A 15,239-nucleotide genomic window follows, 5' to 3' on the forward strand; every position below is an offset into this window, starting at 1 on the left:
CAGTAAAAAAAAATTCCGTAAAAAAACAGGAAAACGTCCTGGTAATTTTCAGCCAGTACATTTTCTGTTTTCTTACGGTATTTTCACAGTTTTTCAATGTTAATTAACTTGCATTTCTGTTAATCCCTAACTAAAATTTTCCGTATTTTTCCAGTAAATCTGTAGTATATTCACAAGCATTTCTGTTACTTAAAAACTTGTATTTTTGACATTCAAACCATTCAAGTCTGTGTTAGACATTGACTAAGTAATAAATATAAAGCACTACATTTTAAATAAACATAAATTTAAGCAAAACTCAACTTCTTATTCAAAAGGACATTTAGACCATGAAATTTAGTGTTAAAATAGCTCATGCAGATGGGTTAACAATGAAACCATAAACAATCCATTTGCAAATTTTATTTTGCAGTTCATGGTTTTTCAATACCATATCAACACATCATTACAATATAATTACAAATTGCATTCTCAATTATATATTCAGTCAAACATATTTTAAAAGTTGTTAAGGTCAATGTAAAGTTCATTCTTGAGTCCAGACTTTGAAGTCAATTTAATAATTTTGTTAAGTTTAATTTAATTAACACAATCCAACACTAACATTAAAAAAATACAATTTTAATCTTGCAATTTGCATTACAAGATTAAAATCACAGGTGTAAACAAGGACCAACATCCAACTACTATTTTCTGAACTGCTGTCAACATAACAGAGAACATTATGAAGCATCACCTTTTACAAGAATCACATTTTCCATGGACTGTCAAAGTCATACAGTTCATTTACAAACTTGAGCAGTCGGGGTGGAATGTGATGATGCTTCTTCCCCTTCATTTCAGCCTTTGACCCTCGTTTGGGGTTTAAGCCCAGAAAGACTCTAAAAAAAAAAAGGGAATGGATACTTGAGTTTAACATACAGACAGATGCGTCCAAATTACATTATTGCAGCTGATCACCAGTCCAGTTGCAGTCATGCAACTGGACTGTCTCAACAGTTGCAAATAACTCCTTGACAATCCTCAACTATGACTAATTTGAATGAACAATCACTGAAACAACAAAATTGTTGGTACACTTCTCTTAATGAAGGCAAACCCGTAACAATCACTGAAGTTACTTGAAACTGATAAAATTGTAAAAAAAAGGGGAAAAAAAGATTGACTGAAAATTAAACAATGAAAATAAGACAATGCTTCTGAACTGTGTTTCAAAAGCACAGAATTAATCAATTATTATTGCTCAGACCAAATAATTCAAAATATCAACAAAAATATACCAACCTTTGTATAAATTCCAGTGTCAGGGACATGTCTTTTGGATATTTTATGTTCAAGACATAAAACATGGAGAAGGCGTAGCTTAGGGCAGCGATGGGTGACTTGATGTGGTCATTCACAATCATTTGGTCAACAGCAACTTTAAAAAGCTGTTCACCTAAAGAAACAAATCATTAATACAAGAGTTTAAGATCCACCACAGGTGACCAGAACATGTCCATAATATGTTCTAAATACGCGCAGTAATTATATAGAAAATGTTTTATTATATTAATTTTCATATGACTTTTTTTCACGTACCTGTCAACATATTTTTCTCTGTCCTTACATTTATTCAAAATACTGTATAATCCATGGGTGTCCAAAGTCGGTCCTCAAGGGCCGGCATCCTGCATGTTTTAGTTCTCCCTGGTTTAACGCACGTGGATCAAATGATGGCTCATTAGAGGCCTAAGAGGAACATTGACTTGCTGAAAGGTTGTTACTACCACCAGGGAGAGAATAAAACATGCAGGATGTCGGGCCTCCAGGACCGACTTTGGGGACCACTGGTATTCAGTTCCAACAATGTGTATGATATTGCATCAAAATGTATATTAGCAAACTTTAACATTATTTGAAGGTTATTCTAGAAAACATAGTACATATAGAATTTTGAATCAAAAGTTTAACAGACTGAGGAAAGCAAAATAATAATAATTGCACACCCATTATAAAGATGCATGGGGTGCTTGGCAGGTCAAGATCAGGACTCTCTGGATGCAGCAGCTAAGGAGAGAAAAGAAAATATACACAAAATAGAGAAATGTAAACACCAAAGCATGTAAATCTTCTAATAATGGACGTAACTAAACAGCTAATGTTTACAAAAAATAATTGTTAATATTTTTGGACAAAAAGAAATGTTTACAGTGTAAATTGACCTCATTTTGACAAAATAGTTGGGCTGGTTTCTCCTTGAAGAATTTTGCGATTCCACTAATCACCTGGACAGCATCACTTCCTGGAATATCCACCCCTCTGGACCCAAGGAAGTCCTTTATTGTCTTTTCTTTCTTTGACAATTCCTCTGCCAGTCTGGTTTGTACTGGGAAGCCAAGAAGGGTGGTTGTGTGATCAAACAGGTGGATTGCTTCAAAGAGAAAAGGCCAGTCTTCTAATAACTTGCTGATGGAGTTTCCTCTGTTGATTGCTGCTCGCTGGACGCTATAGGTTTCAGCCATCATTCTTCGAACATCAGACTCTGGAAAATGATTTGTTTGGAAGGCAGTTTTCAGTTGTTCCTGTGTAGACATTGTACATTCATGCTGAATATCTTGAAGAGTTTTCATTTCAGTTGCTATCTCTGTCACAGTGGAGGCTGGAACTAAATACTTTGCTTGCAAGCCCAAGTAAAATATGGCCAGATTTTTTGTGTAGGTACATTGTGCATCATTACTTTCATTTACTTTCAAAGCCTGGTCAACATTAGCATCTCCTACATTTTCTGAACTACATGGTGCCTCACCTGAGCTTGACTGTTCTGAAACCGTTTCCTCAAGATGCTGTTCTGCAACGTCACATAAAAGCACAGCTGATATTTGACTTTCATTCCATCCCCTATGATACCTGGAGATGTGAGATGAAAAGGATGGTTTCACATGAAACATTTTGGAGCACCCATCAAAAGGGCAAGTTATTGCTAAACCTTCTTCTATGTGGCCACTTAGATGAGAAATTATCCCTTTGACATCCACATATTCTGTTGTACAAAAATTGAATGAGCATTTTAACTGTACAGATAGAGTTCGATTTTGGGTTTGACTGGTCTTTAAGTCTGAATGTGTTCTTGACATGTGAACAGCAAAGCAACGATATGAAGAAAACCTTCTTCCACATTTTTTATGACCACAGGAGAAAAATACATTATGGACATGTCTGTGAGATCTGCAATGCTTCAAGTATGTGGATGATGAGATGCATGTAAATGTGCAAATATTACACACATACATAATGTCTTGGCTTTGTTGCAGTAACGTATGACTGCAAGAAAGTAATTTGTAAGGTGGGCTTTAGGTAACCAAAAAGTATGAGGTTACAAAAAGGCTTATCAGTCAAAATTTCTAATTAAATGCAAACCAAAATGCTTTATGTATATCAGTTTTTGGGCCTCCTAATGCTCATTCCCTTTTTTTCTTCCAGGAATATGTAAATTAATTGTCCATATCCTGACTGACTTCAAAACAAATTTATCACTGGCTGAAAAAGATAATGTTCAAACAAAAAACGAACCGGAAGAGAACAAAGCTGGAGTCTGGACGTAAAAACTATCCTGTCAAAGTAAGAAAAAAAAAAACCACCTGCGTCTCACACCCAGGTTATCAAATTGTGCTTAACAATTAAAATAACTACAGCCTGACATTTAAGAATAAGCACAAGCAGTATGACGCCATGAACTGCTAACTTTCACGCGCCATTTATCAACAGTTTGGATATTGAAAAGAAAAAAACGCAAAACACCAAAGGCTAAATCAAGAAAACTCACAGCAGACGACGACTGTCATATATATCAATAATTTGGGGGGCTATGTGAGACACATTCTTATTAAGATGGTCGAAAAAATCAAGCTAGCAAGTTCCTCAAGAGATAAATGCAAAAATGGGCGCCGTACTTGGAGTGTGGGGAAAAAAAGAGAAAAGTGGTCACCGTTATAAATAACCTCGTCTTACTTTTACATTTCAGAACCAAAAACGGTATTTAAAAAATATGAGTAAAAACATTTTTAGTAAAACGAATGCAAAATTATACCGTATTTACAAGAAGATAGCGGTTCGCCAGTCTGAAATATTATCTATACTAATACTATGTTTAGTTTTTTTAATTTAAAAAATGTTTATTGAGTTACTTTACATTACCCCAGAGGTGCCAAAAACCGATTACTCCAACTTCTAAGTCCAACCTGGGTCCAGGATACACATTCAGTGTCGGAGAGAGAGCTTTGAATGGCTACAGAACAAGATTTTGCGCTTCGTGCAGGTTCTTGTTCCCATGATGCAATGCGCCAAATTGAAAATACGGGAAAAATACCTGTAAAATGTAAAAACGGAAAATTCCTTCAAATTTCTACTGTACATTTTACCGTTTTTTTACAGTTTTTTTTACAGTGTATACACAACATAGAAAACCACAACATTTATATTTACTGATTAAGGTCATTAATTTGACCATTTATGCGTGTTTGTTTTAATTTTTTTATTTATTCTTCACTCATTTTTACTTCTTGATTTTTGCAAAAATTGATCAACTAATTTTTTCTCGGTTCCAATTTTAGTCATGGACAAAAAATGGTCAAATTAATGACCTTAATCAGTAAATATAAATGTTGTGGTTTTCTATGTTATGCATGTTGTTGTATGAAGAGTCGGCAGCAGCTGGGCTGGAGGTTTTTCCTCCCCTCGTGTCACAGACCTTTTTCCTTGTTCTTGCTTTTCCAGGTAAAGCTCAAAGTGACTTGGTTCTGGGTGGAGACGCGTCAGGTCACATGACATCATGAAGAGTCATCCAGTGTGGAGGCGTCGTGTTTCTGAGCCGACCTGAACGCCCCAGCAGGCGATATAAAGCAGGAGGTTCTGCAGGAGGAAGACACACATCATGATGATCCACCTGGTTCTGGTCGGGCTGGTCCTGAGGTGCGCTGCAGCTGCGAAGGTCGGTTTGCTTGACTCTGACTCTTTCCTCCGATCAGCAGCTCAGACGGGAGAAACACGACTTCGCCTGAACGTTTATTATATATGTATGTATGTATGTATGTATGTATGTATGTATGTATGTATGTATGTATGTATGTATGTATGTATGTATGTATGTATGTATGTATGTATGTATGTATGTATGTATGTATGTATGTATGTATGTATGTATGTATGTATGTATGTATGTATGGAAACAGGAGAAAATAGCAAAACCAGAGAAAACCTTCAGATTCTTTCTGCTTTTTTCCTCATTTTTCACTTCTGGTTCTGGTTCTTTGGTTCTGTCCACTTCAACCCAACCCAGATCCAACTCTATCTTCACTCAGTCGTTCCTCAGCATCACACCGCCCACACCCTGCTTTAAATGAGAAAATAAGATTTAGACAGTTTGAATAAGAAGCCTCCTGTGTGTGTGTGTGTGTGTGTGTGTGTGTGTGTGTGTGTGTGTGTGTGTGTGTGTGTGTGTGTGTGTGTGTGTGTGCAGCTGGGCGTGGTCCAGACTGAGGGCGGCGCTGTGGAGGGGCTGAACGTTAATATGGGTCTCTTCCGGACGGTGGAGGAGTTTAAAGGCGTCCCCTTCGCTGACGTTCCTGGGAAGTGGGAAAAACCTAAACCTCATCCTGGTTGGGACGGTAAGTCCATGGTCTCATCGGGGCGCTGGTTCTGGTTCTGCTACAGCAACTATGGCAAAAAATCAGTCAGCTGATGATTTTTTGCAGTTGGTTCATGATTGGTTTAAATGTTAAAGGTGCAATAAATCAATATTTATGAGGAATTGTATTAAGTGGAATCACTCATTAAAACTTGTTTTTAGTCAGAGCCTTAAATTTTTGTAAAGGTGTAGCAGAGATTAGATCAGCGACTCTGAACCAAACTCGGATCTAAACATTTAGATTTTAGTTTGACTCTCAACAGTTTATTTACTGAGAAAAACTGCAGTTTTGGTCCTGCAGCTTGAATACATTAAAAACTTTTTAAACCTTGTTACATTTCACTGTAACGTTTCTGACCCCCCAATAATGAGATGGGATTTCCTCCCTTGTGCAAACTTGAGACATGGAAAAACTAATGGCTCCTTTAAATCAGGACTGAAAATGTTGATTTCAAAGAATCTGATGAACTGGTTTCCAGTTTGAAGCATGAAGATTTCAAGTTTTCCTCTTGAAGCTGTATTTTAACATTCACTACAGTTACATGTTGCTTTAAGTCGTTTTCCTTCGATGTCCTGTAAAGTTCAGACGTGTCTGAGTCCTGCTTCATCAATAAACCAGGTTTGTCTACAAGCTGTTTGGTTTCTGTCGACTGTTTTCAGGAGTTTTAATCGCCACAAAGTTCAGGGAGCGCTGCCTGCAGGTGACGCTGTTGCAGACCAAAACCCAGGGCAGCGAGGATTGCCTCTACCTGAACATTTTTGTTCCACATGGACTGTCAGGTAAGAAACAGGGTCAAGGTCTGATGTGGTAAATGTCCCCTCATACCAACGTGTCCTCACAAACCGTTGTGTCCTCACATGAATCAGGAACTGCTCAGCTCTAAATGTGATTTTCCGGTGATTGTTCACAGCAGCATCTAGTGGACACCAGAGGAATTGCATCCCCTTGAATGAACCCTCTCATGTCCGATCTCTGTCTCCAGTGTCCACCAACCTCCCAGTGATGGTGTACCTTTTCGGAGGAGCCTTCCTGCTGGGAGCGTCCAATGATGTGGAAGTTTTCGGAGAGTCTCTTTATGATGGGAAGGAGATGGCCGACAGGGGGGGGGTCATTGTTGTCACGGTGAACTACAGAGTTGGTACTCTGGGTTTCCTCAGCTCTGGAGATGAACGACTGCCAGGTGAAGACAAAACTAAATCAACATCGGTGTTCATGTAAAGTGCTTTAAAACTGTTTTCAGAGGCTCAGTGTGGATTTTCTGTATTAGAAATGTTCTTTTGTTTGAGGGCACAGCAGGTGCCCCATTGATCACACTGGCTCATTTGCTATTCTGATGAAGGAAGCAACAGATAAACGGAATGTCTGAGTCAAAACAAGAAAACCGGATCATCAGCATATCATAGGTATGCTAGTGAAGCTGAAATATCTGTGAATGACATATGTTGTTTTGGGATCATTTGCAGATTTCTCAGTACTTCTGGGATCCTTATCTGGCTTCCAGCAGGTGAACCGAGTTCTGTTAACTCAGCTGCAGAGCGGTTCAGGTGTGAAGCAGCTTGTTCCTTTAGTGGACCCTGTTGTTATTCACTGATGTTTAGGTTTATGAACATTTGGAGAACATTATTTCTGATCAGACACAAGAAAACAGGTTTGGTTCTGGAAGGTTAGGGCATTTTGACCAACAGCAGAATTTAAATCCAGGTTCTGTTGCTGCAGTCAGACTCTGGTGATCCATAACAGATGGTTTCCAGTTTAGTTGTACCTCTAGTTGTGCTGTAATGAGGATCCATCGTTAAGGTCAAACAGCCAGCAGGTGACTCCCTGTTCCTCTCAGGTAACTATGGCCTATGGGACCAGCACGCCGCCATCTCCTGGGTCCGCAGGAACATCCGGGCCTTCGGAGGGAACCCGGACAACATCACCATCTTTGGCCAGTCAGCTGGAGCTGCCAGCGTCAACTTCCAGGTAAAAACCATGACCCCCAACATCCTGTTTGTGGAAGAGGTTTCCGTCCGATGACTCCACCTACTGTTGGTGTTTGGTTGTGCCCCAGATGCTGTCGCCTTACAGTAAAGGGCTGTTCCGCAGAGCCATCTGTCAGGGCGGCGTGGCCCTCAGCCCCTGGGCGCTCCAGAAGAGCCCCATGGTGCTCACTAAAAAGGTTTTCACTCACACATCATCCACATCTTTCGTTCATTTCAGGCTCTGTAATTACGGTAATTTATCATATCTTAATCTGAAACTCTACAAAATAAGCAACATTGACAATTCAAACCCTTTTTTTACTGGCAAATTACTGAAAAAATAAACAACAAAGATATTTGTTTTTAATATGTTTAGATTTTTCAACCATCAGATTGATTCAAAGTGCTATTATACACATTCAGTTTGTATGTAAAAATAGATTAATTGCATTAAAATTTGAATAATTAATCAAAATTAATGTGTTAAATGAATTTTACAGGATAATCATTATATTTTATAACTTTTACTGCTTTTAATGAGATTACGTTTTGCCTCTACGTGACATGCAACCCGACAGTTGACCCGCGAGTCCAGCAGGAACTTCTGGCTGCTTTTGTCTCTGCAGATTGCTCGTAAAGTCAACTGTTGGCAAACCGAGGAAGACAACATGTTGGCCTGCCTGAAGACAGTCGACCCCATCAAGCTAACCATGGCAGGAAAAATTAACCTGCTGGATATTTTCGGGAAAGGTCTGAACATAACCTATTATTTCTGGTCTGGTTCATTTTTGTTTGCATCAGTGTTTCTTCTCCAGCGTTGGTTTGTGGATTAGTTTCAGGCAGTCTGCTCCTTTACTCAGCACTCAGTGACCAGACTGCTGACTCGGACCTGTCTGTCGAGTGTTTCCCTGCAGACAGGACAGCGGCTCTGTTCTCTGCTCAGGTCCCGTCATGGACCTGCTCCAGCTCGCGCCGGTGGTTGACGGTGATTTCATCCCAGATGATCCAGGCAAGCTTTTTCACAATGCGGCTCAGTTTGACTACCTGGCAGGTGTAAACAGCATGGATGGACACATATTTGCTGGAATCGATGTTCCTTCAATCAACAACATGAAGGAAACCACCACCGCGTTAGTACTTGAGCAACATCATGTTTTTTGAGGATTGTCATGAAGGCTCCAGACTGGTCTAAGACATGTGAATTGGTCTGGTTTCCTCCTCAGAGACCAGGTCAAAGGTCTTCTGACGGGTCTGACTAAAGAGAAGGGGGATGCCGCCGTCTCCTCGGCCTTCGATGTCTACTCCGTCCACTGGGGTTTGGCTCCAGATCCGGCCATAGTAAAGAAGACAGTGGCCGACATCGAGACAGACTTCCTGTTCCTGGTACCGACCCAGATTGCCCTCCAGCTCCACGCAAACAACACCAGGTCAGCTGTGACTCTTCTCATTCATTACTGCCGACGTCCTGCTGGTGCTGTTTGGGTCCGATCAGAACAGAACCTTTGCACTTTCAAAGTTACTGCAGAAGACGGACAGTGCTTACCTGTGGCCCTGTGTGTCCCTCAGTGGGGCCAGTACCTACTCCTACCTGTTCAACATGAAGACACGGATCCCGGGGTTCCCGCGCTGGGTGGAGGCGGAGCACGCAGAGGACCTGCAGTATCTGTTCGGAAAACCGTTCTCCCTGCCGCTGGTCTACTTCCCCCGACACAGAGACCTCTCCGGCTACATGATCGCCTACTGGACCAACTTCGCCAAGACTGGGTAAACTCCCAGCATGTACTGAGACCACCAGCAGGGGTCCAACTGGGGCAGCACACGTCAACTTTACTGGGTTTTAACTGTCTGCTCAGCCAAACTGGTCTGAAACGGTCAGAAGAAGAGTTTATCCAGTTTGTTTAAATGTTGCCTTTCTGGCTGCACTGGTCTGGTGTGACACACTAACTGGTGTGAACTGGTTTAGCCAACTGGGATAGATTAACTAGACTTTATCCTGGCCCTATCAGTGGGCTGATTTCACCACATCATTTACATGAAAGGACAAATCAATGGTGGCATATTTTCAGGTTTGGTTCAGATCAACATGTCTACAGTAACTTTAATGATTTGATCAGAAAGTGTGGAAACAAGGAAAACAAATGGTTTTATTGTGATTACAGTTATATAAACTGACATGGAAGACCCAGATCCAACCTGAATTAGGATAACTTGTAAATTGGAGCCAAATTGATGATCTGGATTTGTCTGTTTAAAGTGATGTGAACTGGTTTAAACTGGTATGATTTACCCTGATAAAGGAATTTCCTTTTCTCTCCAGAGACCCCAGCAGAGGCAACAGTAAAGTCCCGGTTCTCTGGCCAGCCTTCACCAAGTACCACCAGCCGTACCTGGTAATAAACAACTCCATGAGCAAGTCCTCCGTCAGGTACCAGGCTCCTCCGGGATTACTGCTAATCTGTCCTCATCTCGCGCATTTCTGTTTTATTCTAACCTTCGGAGCTGTGTGGTCTGATGAATCTGGTCAGCGCTTCATAGATCTATTTCAAGATTTGAGTGTGAGGATTATAAACATGATCAAATTTAAATCCATCCATCCATCTTCTTCCTCTTATCCGGGGTCGGGTCGCGGAGGTAGCAGCTTCAGAAGGGAGGCCCAGACTTCCCTCTCCAGCCACTTCTTCTAGCTCTTCCGGGGGAATCCCGAGGCGTTCCCAGGCCAGGCGAGAGACATAGTCCCTCCAGCGTGTCCTGGGTCTTCCCCGGGGCCTCCTCCCGGTGGGACGTGCCCGGAACACCTCACCAGGGAGGCGTCCAGGAGGCATCCTGACCAGATTCACCTCAACTGGCTCCTCTCGATGTGAAGGAGCAGCGACTCTACTCTGAGTCCCTCCCGGATGACTGAGCTTCTCACCCTATCTCTAAGGGAGAGCCCAGCCACCCTACGGAGAAAACCCATTTCGACCGCTTGTATCTGCGATCTCGTTCTTTCGGTCATGACCCAAAGCTCATGACTATATGAGGGTGGGAACGTAGATCGACTGGTAAATCGAGAGCTTCGCTTTTTGCCTCAGCTCTCTCTTCACCACGACGGACCGGTACAGCGCCGCTTGACGGCAGACGCTGCGCCAATCCGCCTGTCGATCTCTCGCTCCCTTCTTCCCTCATTCGTGAACAAGATCCCGAGATACTTGAACTCCTCCACTTGGGGCAGGACACCCCCCCTTGACCTGGAGAAGGCACTCTACCCTTTTCCGGCTCAAAACCATGGCCTCGGATTTGGAGGCACTGATCCCCATCCCGGCCGCTTCACACTCGGCTGTGAACCGCTCCAGCGAGAGCTGCAGATCATGACCTGATGAAGCCAAAAGATCAGAGCCAGCGACTCTAATAGACTGGACAAAATCATCAGGAAAGCTGGCTCTGTACTGGGACTAAGGCTGGAGTCCCTGGAAACTGTGGTGGAGAGGAGGACACTGAAGAAGGTTCTGTCTATTATGGACAATAAACAGCCCCCTCTCCACCACATAGTGGACAGACAGCGGAGCTCCTTCTCACATAGGCTGCTCCAGCTCCGCTGTCGTAGGGACAGATACAGGAAATCCTTCCTGCCACATGCCATCTCACTGTACAATAAAAGCTAAATCATTGTTCTGCACTAATCAGTCCAATTTCGCACAACAGCACTGTGGCACACTGCTGTACATATATTTACAGATACATTGTGTTCTGCATTTTGAATCCTTGCAAGGACTGCTCTAAGCTGCTTTTATATTGACAGCATGTTATATTTTATTCTTATTTTATCTTGTCTGCAATGCTACTCAGTGGTGGTTGTTGTGTGTCTTGTCTCTATGCTGCTGTAACTGCGAAATAATTTCCCTGCTGGGATGAATAAAGTAATTCTATTCTATTCTATTCTATTCTATTCTATTCTATTCTATTCTATTCTATTCTATTCTATTCTAAAAGGACCACATCGTCTGCAAAAAGCAGAGATGAGATCCTAAGGCCACCAAATCGGATCCCCTCAACATCTTGGCTGGTCTAGAGATTCTGTCCATGAAAGTGATGAACAGAATCGGTGACAAAGGGCAGCCCTGGCGGAGTCCAACTCTCACCGGAAACGAGCCCAACTTACTGCCGGCAATGTGGACCAGACTCTGACACCGGTCATACAGGGACCTGACAGCCCGTATCAAAGGGCCCGGTACCCCATACTCCCGGAGAACCCCCCACAGGGCTCCCCGAGGGACACGGTTGAATGCCTTCTCCAAGTCCACAAAACACATGTAGACCGGTTGGGCGAACTCCCAGAATCCTCCAGGACCCTGCTGAGGGTGTAGAGCTGGTCCAGTGTTCCACGACCAGGACAAAAGCCACTCTGCTCTTCCTGAATCCGAGGTTCGACTGTCCAACGGACCCTCCTCTCCAGGACCCCTGAATAGACCTTGCCAGGGAGGCTTAAGAGTGTGACCCCTCTATAATTGGAGCACACCCTCCGGTCCCCCTTTTTGAACAGGGGGACCACCACCCCAGTCTGCCAATCCAGGGGAACTGCCCCCGATGTCCATGCGATATTGCAGAGTCACATCAGCCAACACAACCCTACAACATCCAGAGCCTTAAGGAACTCCGGGCGGATCTCATCCACCCCGGGGCCTTGCCACCGAGGAGCTTTTTAATCACCTCGGCGACCTCATCCCCAGAGATCGGAGAGCCCAACCCAGAGTCCCCAGGCTCAGCTTCTTCAATGGAAGGCATGTTGGTGGGATTGAGGAGGTCTTCGAAGTATTCTGGCCACCGGCCCACAATGTCCCGAGTTGAGGTCAGCAGCACACCATCCCCACTATAAACAGTGTTGGTGCTGCACTGCTTCCCCCCCCTGAGACGCCGGATGGTGGACCAGAATCGCCTCGAAGCCGTACGGAAGTCTTTCTCCATGGCCCCTCCAAACTCCTCCCACGCCCGAGTTTTTGCCTCAGCAACCACCCGAGCTGCATGCCGCTTCGCTTCGCCGGTACCCATCAGCTGCTTCCGGAGTCCCACAGGACAAAAAGGCCCAATAGGACTCCTTCTTCAGCCTGACAACATCCCTTACAGAAGGTGTCCACCAAAGGGTTCGAGGGTTGCCGCCGCGACAGGCACCGACAACCTTGCGGCCACAGCTCCGATCAGCCACCTCGACAATGGAGACACGGAACATGGTCCACTCAGACTCCATGTCCCCCACCTTCCCCAGGACGTGTTCAAAGTTTTGTCGGAGATGGGAGTTAAAGCTCCGTCTCACAGGGGATTCCGCCAGACGTTCCCAGCAGACCCTCACAGCACGTTTGGGCCGCCAGGTCTGACCGGCTTCCTCCCCCACCACCGGAGCCAACTCACCACCAGGTAGTGGTCAGTAGACAGCTCCGCACCTCTCTTCACCCGAGTGTCCAAGGCATAGGGCCGCAGATCCGATGAAACAATGACAAAGTCGATCATCGAACTGCAGCCTAGGGTGTCCTGGTGCCAAGTGCACATATGGACACCCTTATGCCTGAACATGGTGTTCGATATGGACAATCCATGACGAGCACAGAAGTCCAGCAACAGAACACCGCTCAAGTTCAGATCGGGGGGGGGCTATTTCTCCCAACCAGGACCCTCCAGGTCTCACTGTCATTGCCCACGTGAGTGTTGACGTTCCCCAGCAGAACAAGGGAGTCTCCAGGAAGAGCACTCTCCAGTACCCCCTCTAAGGACTCCAAGAAGGGTGGGTAATCTGAACTGCCGTTCGGCCCGTAAGCACAAACAATAGTCAGAACCCGGCCCCTCATCTGTTGGCGAAGGGAGGCTACCCTCTCGTTCACTGGAGTAAACACCAACAATAGGCACCGAGATGGGGGCAACAAGTATGCCCACTCCTGCCCGGTGCCTCTCACCTTGGGCAACTCCAGAGTGGAAGTATGTCCAGCCCCTCTCAAGGAGATTGGTTCCAGAACCAGAGCCATGTGTCCAGGTGAGACCGACTATTTCTAGCCGGAACCTCTCGACCTCACGCACTAGCTCCGGCTCCTTCCCCACCAGAGAGGTGACATTCCACGTCCCAAGAGCCAGTTTCTGCAACTCAGGATCAGACCGCCAGGGCCCCCTCCCTCTGCCGCCCCCCATCCCACACTGCACCCGACCCCTTTGGCCCCTCTCACAGGTGGTGGGCCCATGGGAGGGGGGACCCATGTTTCCTCTTCGGGCTGAGCCCGGCCGGGCTCCATGGGTAAAAGCCCGGCCACCAGGCGCTCGCCATCGTGCCCCCATCTCCAGGCCTGGCTCCAGAGTGGGGCCCCGATGACCCGCGTCCGGGCGAGGGAACGCCAAGTCCAATGTTTTTTCTCATCATTGGGGTCTTCGGGCTGCGCTTTGTCTGGTCCCTCACCTAGGACCTGTCTGCCTTGGGTGACCCTACCAGGGGCATGAAGCCCCAGACAGCATAGCTCCTGGGATCATTGGGGCCCTCAAACCCCCCCACCACGATGGCGGTCCCGGGAGAGCAAATTTAAATATAGCAGAAAATATATGCAGAAAAAAGTTGGTCAAGTTTAAACATGAAAACTGATTATTGTCTTGACAATAATCAGTTTCTCTAGTCGAACACTTGATGTCCCAGGAGATCCATCACGATCCAATGGGATCAATAAAGATCCGGTAGGACCCTGATGGAGTCAGGATGCGATGGGATCCATCAGGATCCTGTCGGAGGATGTAAATGATGTCCAGATCTCTGTCGTTGCTCACTCTGCTGTGTTTTATTTTGATCCTGAGGTTTAACATCTAAAATCCGTTCTTTCTCTCAGCTACGACCTGAGATCGTTTTACGTGAAGTACTGGACTCAGACCTACAGCCAGCTGCCGTCTGCAGGGACGATGGAGGAGAAGAAACGCTGATCCCTTGACCTTCATCCAGACAGATAAATGGGATAATAAATGAATTTGAAACCTTCTCTGTTTGCTCTTTGCGTCTAACACGAGTGCACATAAATTGTTCTGTCACATTCATTTTAAAGATTACAGCCTCAGATTTGGAAGGGACGTCCACCATCTTCTGTGTCACCATTAGAAATGAGAACTGGAACATCAGCTGATGCCTCGTTTCCACTGAGCGGTTTGGTACGCAGGTTTTCCTGCTTTCACACCCCACAGCCAAATGGTACTGCTGAAGGCGGCCATTGTTTTCCAATGGTGGTCAGCCCGATGTGTGACGTTAGAACGTCAATGCAAAGTGACTGTTTGTGATTTGCCAACAGATTGTAAACCGATCCTGCATTTGGGAGAAGGAGGAACCTTGTGCCCCTACATGTTTGCTGTAATTCCTGTAAATAAATGAGAAATCTTGCATCTTGCAGGCGCGTTGTTTGGTTTTCCCTCTGCAGAGACATTCTGAGCAGTCTGTCGGCAGCTAATTCAGGATTAGCATGGACTCAGAGCTAACAGGGAGGCAGTGGGCTTGGGGACGAAGCAATTGGGTTGAGGACCAGATTCTTTACTATTCACACACAACTCTGATCCCAGTGGATCCCACTGTGGGTCCAGTGGAAGCAGCTGGACGGCTGGACCCACAGCAACAAAGACACCA

At 44.8% G+C, this 15,239-nt stretch overlaps 2 protein-coding genes across 7 annotated transcripts; one reads left to right on the top strand and one right to left on the bottom strand.

The window, feature by feature from the left end:
- Positions 1-387: 387 nt before the first annotated feature.
- Positions 388-4,779, bottom strand: LOC111610315. 5 transcript variants are annotated; one of them, XM_023343894.1, is made up of 7 exons: positions 4,730-4,779; positions 4,221-4,348; positions 2,789-2,889; positions 2,205-2,564; positions 1,989-2,049; positions 1,285-1,438; positions 388-881 (listed from the first exon to the last, which is right to left on the bottom strand). In XM_023343894.1, the coding sequence occupies exons 2-7, from the start codon at positions 4,237-4,239 to the stop codon at positions 749-751; spliced, it is 828 nt and encodes a 275-aa protein (XP_023199662.1). In that variant the 5' UTR covers positions 4,240-4,348; positions 4,730-4,779; the 3' UTR covers positions 388-748. The 5 variants fall into 5 exon arrangements, with proteins under 5 accessions (XP_023199662.1, XP_023199664.1, XP_023199663.1 ...); XM_023343896.1 differs by having other exon boundaries at positions 4,177-4,348; XM_023343895.1 differs by lacking the exon at positions 4,730-4,779 and having other exon boundaries at positions 4,221-4,371.
- A 107-nt stretch (positions 4,780-4,886) lies between these two features.
- LOC102227227 (bile salt-activated lipase-like) lies at positions 4,887-15,006 on the top strand. Of its 2 annotated transcripts, none has more exons than XM_023343890.1 (12): positions 4,887-4,969; positions 5,498-5,645; positions 6,326-6,445; positions 6,649-6,846; positions 7,501-7,631; positions 7,720-7,827; positions 8,257-8,380; positions 8,574-8,760; positions 8,854-9,057; positions 9,197-9,394; positions 9,948-10,055; positions 14,461-15,006. In XM_023343890.1, exons 1-12 carry the CDS (start codon positions 4,913-4,915, stop codon positions 14,549-14,551), a joined length of 1,674 nt encoding a protein of 557 aa, XP_023199658.1. In that variant the 5' UTR covers positions 4,887-4,912; the 3' UTR covers positions 14,552-15,006. The 2 variants fall into 2 exon arrangements, with proteins under 2 accessions (XP_023199658.1, XP_023199659.1); XM_023343891.1 differs by having other exon boundaries at positions 9,948-10,020.
- The last annotated feature ends 233 nt before the right edge of the window (positions 15,007-15,239 follow it).

Source organism: Xiphophorus maculatus, chromosome 12, assembly GCF_002775205.1.
Source record: "Xiphophorus maculatus strain JP 163 A chromosome 12, X_maculatus-5.0-male, whole genome shotgun sequence".
Classification (NCBI taxonomy): Eukaryota; Metazoa; Chordata; class Actinopteri; order Cyprinodontiformes; family Poeciliidae; genus Xiphophorus; species Xiphophorus maculatus.